At 41.4% G+C, this 10,765-nt stretch overlaps 1 protein-coding gene across 1 annotated transcript in view; it reads right to left on the bottom strand.

The window, feature by feature from the left end:
• Positions 1–10,720, bottom strand: part of LOC101862974 (phosphatidylserine synthase 1) — a 12,758-nt gene extending 2,038 nt beyond the window's left edge. The window contains exons 1-4 of the mRNA XM_013087880.2: positions 10,297–10,720; positions 3,625–3,716; positions 2,257–2,301; positions 755–873 (exon numbers count right to left, since the gene is read on the bottom strand). Of these exons, the coding sequence (XP_012943334.2) occupies positions 755–873; positions 2,257–2,301; positions 3,625–3,716; positions 10,297–10,463 (423 nt within the window). The 5' untranslated portion in view covers positions 10,464–10,720. The remainder of the gene's footprint in view (positions 1–754; positions 874–2,256; positions 2,302–3,624; positions 3,717–10,296) is intronic.
• Positions 10,721–10,765: the final 45 nt, after the last annotated feature.

Genomic DNA, 10,765 nt, shown 5'->3' with positions numbered 1-10,765 from the left:
GGAGGGGGGGTGTGAGTGCGGGAGGGGGGGCCAGGAAAAAAACAAAGTTAGTGAATATGCCATCGGTCTTGAATCAGAACTGCAAGGGGCTTCAATTAAACACCAAAAAAAGCATCTCTGACACGATGAAACAATTCAGTGCTTTGGAACAAGCTTATGTTTTCTGTTGGGTGGATGTCCTTTGAACTTACAACTGCAAAAACAATAACAGAAGTCACTGTATCATTTTCTCGGGAAGTAGCTTCAATAACCTAAGTTGATTTTGATGGAGACATAAAATGTATCAACACTTTGCCCCCACGGGACGCTGATTGGCGACAGTGTGATGATACAGCAACAAAAAACGTTGCAGAAATGATATCTTTTGACAAGCAGATTAGCGAAAGTTAAATTTCTTTTCTGAATGGCTTGTGTGGCCTTTGAGGTGGAAAATAATTTTGAAAAATGTCTAGACCTAGCATGAGTGCTGCTTTATTCTTATGCCATGAAGAGAATTTACGTGATGAATGAGCTAGGTCTAATGTTCTCAGTTCCGAATCTAATTCCTTTTCTGGAGAACATGCTATCATCACTTTCAATGTTCTCAGTAGGCTGAAATTTTAATAATGGTTGGGGCATTTTTGCTGAGGTACAGGTGTAGTACTGATGTAGCCCATCTGTATCCTGGTCCATGGGGACAAGTGTAGTGTGCTCTGTGCGCTGCCTGGGTGGAAAGTGTTAAAACATTAGAGCGAGCGACGATGAGCTTTCTCACCTTCTCATCCGGCCCCGAGTCCTTCAGATCCGGGAAGAGCCAGATGATCATTTTCCGCACGTCCGCGTGGGTTTGGAACAGGATGAAGAGAAGCACCATGAAGTAAAAGACGCTGAGGCCTGCCAAACACAACCAAACATAATTCTTTGAAATACAACAGATCCTGGTTTTTATTTTTTTTAACTGCTTTAAAAAAACAAGTTTTAGAAAATTTCTCTCTTGGATTTCAGATAATAATCAGTCAAGGCATCTAGAAAGAACAGGCAAGTTTGAGATGATTTAAGGCAAAGCTGACAAATAGAGACAACTGATTTGTGAGGGTAAATTGTTTAGTTAGTTTTAGTAGAGGTTTTACGGCCCCCGCAACTGCATAAGGTCATATGAGCACCTGAAGATTAGAGGTGTTAAAAGAGAGAAGTAACAAACATAAAAAAGAAGGAGGGGAGATAAGGGCGACAGATGTTTTATAGGAAAGAAGAAGCAAACCACACCAGAGCACCCGCCAACCACCCACGGGTAAATTGTTTGAGTAAGTGTTTTACGGCACTTGCAGTTCACAATAAGGTCATATAAGTGCCGAAGATTAAAGGTGATACAAGAGAGTAGCAAACAAAAAAAAGAGGGGAGATAAAAACGATAGATGTTTGATAGGAAAGAAGGAGCAAACCACATTAGAGCACCCGCCAAGCACCCACATGGGTCAAGAGAAGAACATTGACTCAAGAACAGTCCAGAAACAAAGCAAGACCAACAAACAGAAACAACAGAGGGAGAGGGAAGAAGAAGCAGGAGCTACCAGTGGCAGCCTCTGACGTGTGTTGAGTAGAGAGAAGCAAACACAAGGAAGGTTGACTTTTTTTCCCATAAGAGTTTTACCGCACTTACAACACAATAAGGTCATGTAAGTAAGTGCCGAAGATTAAAGGTGTTATAAGAGAGTAACAAACACAAAAAAGAAGGGGGAGAGAAAAGGATGATAGATGTTTGATAGGAAAGAAGGAGCGAACTACACCAGAGCACCCTCAAACCACCCACATTTGTAGTAACATATGAGCAAAGTGAAGACAGACAGAACAGTGACTCTGGCTGGGCTACAACAACACCTCACATCACTAAATCCTTACAGAGAATTTATTTTTTATAGTTTTAGTAGAGGATTTACGGCGCTCACAACTGCATAAGGTCATATGAGCGCCAGAAGATTAGAGGTGTTACAAGACAGTAACAAAAATACAAAAGAAGAAGGGGAAATAAGGATGATAGATGTTTCGTTGGAAAGAAGAAGTAGAAGCAGACCACACCAGAGCACAAGAATTTGCTATAATCACTACTACCAAAAACATATTAAAAAGAGAAAAGATGCACAGCTTTATGATATCAATTATACTACGCTTAGGTTTCTATTCACCTCACTAAAGATATACTTTCCTGACACTGAACAAGCATACATCACAGAAACGACTCCAACAAAGGACAGAATTGAGAACTACTAAACTACTCACCAAACACAATCCTCCACATCGCAGGGTGGGGTCGTGTAAAAGGGCCTGAAAATCAAACATACAAAATTAGTCGTTGTTGTTGTTGTTGTTATCGATCCAGCGACAGCTGGGCTCTCGCCCTTCTGTCCAATGTCATGTAGTGATAATAATAATAATAATAGATAGTATTTGTATAGCGCAAATCCTCGCCCAACAGCAAGCTCTATGCGCGTCACAATCTATACTATTACCCCAGCAGACCTGAGAGCATTCTGAAACAACCTCAACTTCCTGGGAAGTATACAGTGCAAGCTGCCATTTATGGGCGCTAATACACTACTACTAACATCATGACAAGATCTTTCGCTGTCTATGGCAGGTTACCCATTCCCACTTGGAAGAAGTGAGGAAAATTCATGAAAAGTGCTTTTCTCAAGGATACAACGTCAGGCCCGCGGCTCGAACCCCCGAGCCCGCAACCTCGCGATTACGAGCCCAGTAGCCTGACCACTCGGCTAGTATTATGTAGTGATAAGTGCAGATTTGCTGCAGTTGCTGTAATGTTCCATAGAGTGTGTTGTCAATGTTAGGTCAAGGAGGGAGACGGGTTGTTAGAGAATTAGTAGAACAGGAAAAAATGAGACCACTGTCATAAAATCCGCTCGGCTCTCTCGACCATTCCGCAGACTTGAACTGTTCTTGACACTTCACCAAAAACAAGTGTGTGCTTACAATAGTACAAGAGCGATAGTTTCCAACCAGGGAAGCAAGGTCTCAAACCTTATCGTAATGAATGCATTTTTTAAAAAAAATTTATAACGGCATTGCCTAACACTATTTAACTTGTCTAATGGAGCTGTAATGACTAAACTAAAAAATATAATAGTGTATGAAAATAATACAGGTAATCATTTTAACATGATCATATACACACTCACAACAAAAAAATGTGATTCTTTGTGAGTTGACTACAGAGAAGCATTTTATATCAACGCAGTAATCATGGTTATTTAATGTAGGGAAAGAGAAGACAGACAGACAGACAGACAGACAGACAGACAGACAGACAGACAGACAGACAGACAGACACTCAACAATAGTAAACAAAAACTAAACCTCTCATCTCCCACCTGTGTTATAATAACACAACCCTACAAACTAATCAATGAAACTACACTCAGCTCTCCCAGTACGCTAACGCACACACACTGATGCACATACAAGCTTAGAAAGAAAAAAACCCACACACATACACACTCACTAGCACTGACATACATATATATATGATACAAACACATAAATTATGAAAAAACATATAATCTTTTACCAAAAAAAACCCAACTCCACAAATCAAAGTAGTGCGGGAGAGAGTAGTCTAGTAGGACCTACCATTCGGAAAAGCCAGCACACTGATGATGAGGAAGAAGAAGAGGACGCAGCAGAGTCCATTCCAGTTGTTCTCCTCTTGGCTGCTCTCATCTCTGCAACACACACGGAAACAGTTCTGTTTTTGTAAGAGTTTTACGCCACTTGCAACACAATAAGCTCACATTATTATATTTTGGTATAATTATAAGTGCCGAAGAGAGTAAAGAGAGTAAAGAGAGTGACAAACACAAAAAAAGGAGGGGAGACAGTTTTAGTTTTAGAAGTTTTACAGCACTTGCAACACAATAAGGTCATAATGCCAAAAATTAGAGAGGTGTTACAAGAGAGTAACAAACACAAAAAAGAAGGAGGAAAGATAAGGACGATAGATGTTTGATAGGAAAGAAGAAGCAAACCACACCAGAGCACCCGCCAACCACACACACAGAAGCAGATTATGCCAGTTTACAACACATAACATACAGTAATAATGATATATATATGTAAGCATTTTGTAGCGCAAATTTCCGCTCAACAGCAAGCTCTCTATGCACATTACAAACTATAATATTACCCCAGCAGACCTGATAGCATTTTATGCAACAATCTCAACTTCCTGAGAGGCATACATACAGGGTACAATCAATAACTCAAGAATGTAGGACAGAATTAGGGGATTGTCTTTTCTCATTTTGTATTATGGTGGCGGTAAGAGTTGGTAGCAAGCTCTTTTTTTTGTTCCTTTTTTTTGTTTTTACACCCCCACCAAAACAATTTAGATCATCAGGGAGGCTCGTTTCCGACCATGCCCGCCAGGGACAAGACCCCAGCAAAAAGACCCGAGGAAAATTTCTCCCCACTCGGGAATCAAACTTGGGTCTCCTGCTTGCAACAGCAAAGCACCACACTACTACACTACAGACACGGGTGAGTGAACGATGACGTCCAACGAGACACACATATCACATTTTGCAGGTAACGTACTAGGGTCGAGTGGATAAAAGAGTGAAGGAGGGGGCTCTCGTGGCCTAGAGGTTAAGGTGTTCCCCTCTCATTCAAAGGTCCCGGATTCGAATTCTTGTCTAAAAAATAGTCTAATTTCACTTCCTTTACTGCTCTCAAACGAGGAATCAGGGTTACTCTGCTCATCTCTCTAGTTATACACCACAAAGTCTGCTCCGATTATCACAAGGTACCCCGGAAATAGCAGTTCACAAGAGAGTGACAAATATACAAAAGAAGTAGAGGAAAAATGACGACAGTAAGGAAGAGGTAAGAAAAAGCAGCAGTTCCCCCTATGCTGTTCCGGCACAGTATGAGCATGACATTGATAATTTACAGAGCATGACATTGATTCATTGATAATTTACAATAACAATTCTACTGTGCATTATAAGAACATGTTATTATCCCCCCTTTGGGAGTAGCCTAAAGACATCGTCAGTAAGTAGCGAAGTGCAGTTCTGAAAATATAACAATAACAAGTGAGTATAAAAATGCTCTTCAGTTCAGGCATTAAGTTTATAAGTTTAAAAAAAATTCCAACATAATAATGCCTTCCGGGCAGATCTCTTTAAGATGAGATCATGATACAGTACACAGTGACTCTCTCAAAATCACTTGAAAAATATGGCATCAAATAAAGGAAACATTCAATTCATTCATAATTCAAGATATAATATTATAATATTATTGTTGTAAAAGTCTTTAAAATATAACGAACGAGAGCAAGCAATCTCCCAACGAAATCAATACAGTCATTAAACTTGTGACTTTGACACCCGAGACAAATGAGACCTGAATCAGGAAGTATCGGTGTCAATCTAATACAATGTACAAGCTGTCGCTGGCACAGTCCATAGTTTTTTTGCATAATATAACAGCTCCCACATTACTTACTATTATATTTGCTTTCAAACAATTTAATAAACGTTCGGCTTTGTTGCTTTTTTTTTTTTTAGGTAAGTGTATTTCATGGCGCTTGCAACTGCATTGGGTCATAATACGAGCGCGTGGTTCACACAAACAAGAATCAGTGTGACAGGAATTAACTTTGAATTATGGCGGGTGGCTGCTAAAGCCTACTCTTACTATAGATTTTAGGACCAACAAGGGATTTTTAACAGGCCCAACTTGCTACCCGGGCAAAATTCAAAATTTCCTACCAACTGAAAATGTTTAATGTGTCCCACGCGCTAATATATGACCTTATTGCAGTTGCGAGCGCCGTAAAATACTTACTTACCAAACCCAAACACCCCCCCCTCCTCCGATTTTCTTGTCACGAGTCCCAAGCCTGTACAAACGGGTAGACCATCAACTAAACCAGTATAAGACCCGTACGGCGGTAGACCATGCCGTTAACTAAACCGTAACATTGATATCTATCTCTACTATGATTAAATGCACACCAAAATAATATTATAAACAACTGTTCAAATTTTCATCAGAGCACAGATGGTCATGGGCGGTAATTCACTGCCACGGCAGTTGTATCACATTGTGGGCTGCTGTTGGGAGGGCAATATAAACCCTCTCTGCTCCCCCCCCTCCCTCTCTACCCCCCCAAATGAGACACCATGTCACGAGTCACAAAAGCCTTTGATCCTCATTATGCATTTTTTATACACACACTATTATTTAATTAATGAATAATGCCAACCTCAAATGACTGTTTCAAACAATGACCCATTGTTTTTTTCCTTCTTTTTGAATTCCTCTATGAGAGGGCTGTTACTCACAACACAAAGTGCAGCCTGAGTATCTTTTGATACCCAGGTCAAGCCACGGTTTGTCTAGTCCCCTTGGCTTTGACTTTGGTGCAACTAGTGTTTTTCTAAGCGAGCGGGTACAGTGGAGTCGCCTTCACCTCACCATCCCCTCACCAGCACCAAACAGTCACCTGTTTGCGGCCTGCCAACTCTGGAATCTAATTTGTGTAACAAGGTCTACTGTTGCACGAGACAGAGTGGAGGCCGCTCACTCTTCATGCACCATCACCAAACATCGCACCAAAAATAGTTGGGACTTACACACTAACTTAGTCATCATCATCATCAGGAAACCTAAGGTTTTAATCCAAACAAGATCAGGTCTTTACTTCATGACAAGACTGATTCCAACGACAATATACGCACGCAAACACACAAGCACATGCACACACACAAGCACACGCACACACACAAGCACACGCACACACTTGTAAGCACACGCACACACATACACGCATGCACACACACAATACAAGCAGAAATAATGTTGTCCATGTTGTCGATTTGTTACTTAACTAACATTAAAGTTGCAATCGGAACATGGATTACGAAGATACTTTTCTGCGGCAACAAATGAAAAACGCAGTACGTCTTTATCTTGTATTGAGTGTTAAAGCACATTATATCTGTCTTGGCAAGGAGCCTTAAGATTCTCTTGAATTGGAGTCATTCATATTAAATTAATGCTTTTCGATAGTTCTTTGGTTGTTGTGATAGATCGATTCTGAAGTTGCCTCATTTTCCTCACTTTCCATCACGGTAGATCACCGAGGCTCATGGATCAGTATAAAAAGTTCAGAAGAACTGCAATTGCCTTCCTGTCATTTGTAGCAGACTCGGGCTGCAACCATCTTGAACGGTGACATGGGAAGGGAAAGCGACTCCACTCTATTCCCTCCTCTCACCTTCTTTGGTGCGCACCAAAATGGTCAGATGTTGGTGAAAGGATGGTGAGGTGAAAGCGACTCCATCACTGTGCCCACACGACACAAATACACACACACACACACAATGTACACTCACGCACGCATACTCACACACACACATGGGCCACTCTATTTGCAAATTATAACCAAAAAATCTCGAGAACGGAAACTATTCAGAGAACTGACTGCAAGCTTATTATCCTGAGCGTTCGGAGAAATAGAGCCTACAAAATTCGGAGGGGGGGAGGGGGGGGGGAGTTTGGCCGGTTTGTATTTTTTTTTAAAGCCTCTAGCCTACAAGTAGTACAAGGATTGCATCACAGAGAGAGTCAGACTAGATTTCTTAGATCGAAGTGACTATTCGGACTCGAGTCCGAATATGAAAAAAATGTTATTCGGACTCTGATTCTTGTCCAGCATGACCATCACTTCCGACTTCCTGTGACTCGTGACTCCGGCTTCCTGTCCTGCCTCACTCGTGACTCGCCTCAGGCTGGGTAGAGACCGGGATCACTTCGGGCAAAATGGCGTTTTGTGCAGGAGGAGCTGAGTTTTTATCTTACGATGAATTTGAGGCCGGCCTGAAAAGTTATAGCGCTTCTAATAAATGTTTATTTGTCAAGAGGTCACCAGAAGCAATTAAAGATGGCTCGTTAGCGTGTGTCGGGGTCGGAAGGGCGGCCTGCACACGTGTCGCTGTGTGTAGTGTGTGTGTCGGGGAGGGGGGGGGGCACTATCGGTCCGGGCGTTGAACGTCGCATACGCGTAGACTGTCTTTACCCCCGGCAACTGATCATTATTACAATAATAAGCTAGTCTTGACGTAGATCTACGTAATGAATTGTGCGCTGGTCTATGGAATCAAAAGTTGCCGTATGCTTGGCTCTACACAGCAACACAACTCAACTTTTTCTTGGTAAACAATCGAGATGACACAGTCTTGTGTTTTTGAACGAATCGGTCTTTTTTTTTTTTACACAGCTCATAATGTGGTCTGCTTTTATCTTAAATTTTACCTTTTTCTACAACAAAGAAAGTGGGAAACATGGGGGGTGGGGGGCGTATCAATGAGGCGGCGGGCATTTGATCGGCAGATAAGGTGTGGGGGAAACTAAAAAATGGCGGAAAATTGGAAGCACTTTAAAACGTTAGATCTATAGAGCGAAGACACTTCCTTTCTTCCGGACCCGAGTCCAAATAACATTTTTTCATATTTGGACTCGAGTCTGAATAAGAATTTTTTTTATTCGGAAGTCCGAATAGGAAAAAGGCCGGCCCTATTTCTCTGAACGTTCGGGAAAATAAACTTGAACTCTATTTCTCCGAACGGTTTCCGTTCTCCAAATTTGTTGATAATAAGCGAATGGAGTGGCCCGTGTGTTTGTGTGTGTGTGTGTGTGTGCATGTGTGTGTAAGTGTGTGTTTGTGTGAGTGTGCATGTGCATGTGTGTGTGTGTGTGTGTGTACAGTGTGTGTGAGTGTGTGTGTGTGTGTGTGTGTGTGTGTGTGTGTGTGTGTGTGTGTGTGTGTGTGTGTGTGTGTGTGTATGTGTGTGTGTGTGTGTGTGTCTGCGTCTGCGTGAGTACACGAGTGTGTGTAAGGTGTGAACGGGTGGTGGGTGGGGGGGGGAGCGTGGAGGAATTTTTTTTTTACCTGGAGGATTTTAGTTTTTCCTGGGAGACTGAATGCAAAATAGGTTACTGCCAAGGTCGAGCAGTCTTGGAGCAGTCTTGTTTTCTTCGCAAGATCTAGTTCGGGAAGGTTGCCCAACCACAACTGAAGTATATATCTAAATATTCAGACATTTAAAAATCTCTAGCTCTAGATCTAGAAATTGAATTTGATGCAAAAAATGCTTCTTCCCAGTCCTCGCAGAAGGGCAAAATGAAAGGATGACGCCTAAAATCTCGTATAACGGAAAAAAAAATCTCGAGATCAGGAACCGTTCACACAGAAATAGAGTTCAACTTTATTTTCCAGAACGTTCGGAGAAATAGTCACTTCGTAGGAAAAAATGTTATTCGGACTCGAGTCCGAATAACGACGTCCTTATCTAGATCTAGATCTAGAGTCAGAGTATTTAATTCTATTTCCCTGCCGTGACAACACTAGAGCTAATATCTAGATCTAGATCTAGATCTAGAATCTAGATTATTAGAGAACTCTTGATTCTAGATTTGAACAGTCTAGCTCTATTATTTCACTATTTAAAAGTTATTATTTCACTATTAATTAGAAAACTAGAAATCTAAACCTTAGACTAGCCTAGAAACTAGATTACTAGCTAGGTTACAATACTAGTCTAGCGAAGATCTAGATTAGATCTAGAATCTAGAGATTCTAGATCTACATCTAGATCTAGATATCTATTCTAGATCTAGAATCTAGATCTAGATCTAGAATTAGATCTATCGAATGACAACACGTAACTGGTCTGTGATGTTGATTTTGTGTGTGTGTGTGTGATGATGGAGTGGGGGGGGGGTGGGGGGGGGGGGGGGGGGGGAGAGCTCCACATTTCATGTTAAATGTTACAATTATTAACATCATCAGCTGATACCGACCAGTTATTGGATTCAGGGTCAAAGGTCAAAAGCATGCATGCATTATGGAACAGCAGATCGAGAGGAGTATCACTCCACTTCTTTGGCCTGTGCAGGCTGCAGACTCACTGAAGCGTTAAACTAAGACCCAGTTCTTTCACGTCCCCTTTGACCTCTCTAGAATACACACATGTAAATCTAGATCTAGATCTAGACGGAATAAATCAGTTGATGACCTTAGCGATGGCATAAAAAGAAAAGTCAAGAACTCATCAAATTCAAAAATGTAAAACAGGGCTCGTCTGGGACAAAATTCATACCACGATTTCTCTACTCGACTCCGAAACATTTTTTCTAATGACGGTCCCGCCGGAGCCTCGGCCTCACACAGCCTCAACAAGCAGACGAAACACAAAAACAATGGCACATTGGGGAGTGACAAGCGTGACTTACCTCGTGAAAGCGAAATATATTAGTCCAGATATACAAGTTACGAGTAATGTGATCGTGTGTGGTTTGTAAAAGAAATCCAACGAGATATCATCAACGCTTCTCTCGTTGATGATAACTCTGAAGTACTGGTCATCTTCGATCACACTTTCCTTCGGCGACGGTGCCATTTCTCCATCTGATAAAAATTCGGATGATACTCTCCGTTATAAAAGAGTGCAGCACGCTTTTTATTCTTCAGGGGCGCTCACTCTGTAATATTGCTCTTTTTGGGACAGGCAGTGGTGGTGTCCCTTATAGTATATACCAGAGACACTAAATTAATAATTAAATACTTTCTGTTTATACGTATGCTTTGTCAAAAGCCGATAAAGGTTTTTGAAGTTGAACTATACACGCATGTGGTTTAACTATGCCCACCCACCTCATGTAGCGATCCAACTTGCACTGACTGGTCACAACTCTCTGCTCT

The sequence above is a fragment of the Aplysia californica genome, unplaced genomic scaffold (assembly GCF_000002075.1).
Source record: "Aplysia californica isolate F4 #8 unplaced genomic scaffold, AplCal3.0 scaffold00652, whole genome shotgun sequence".
Taxonomy (NCBI): Eukaryota; Metazoa; Mollusca; class Gastropoda; order Aplysiida; family Aplysiidae; genus Aplysia; species Aplysia californica.
This window is presented reverse-complemented; position numbering and strand designations above follow the sequence as displayed.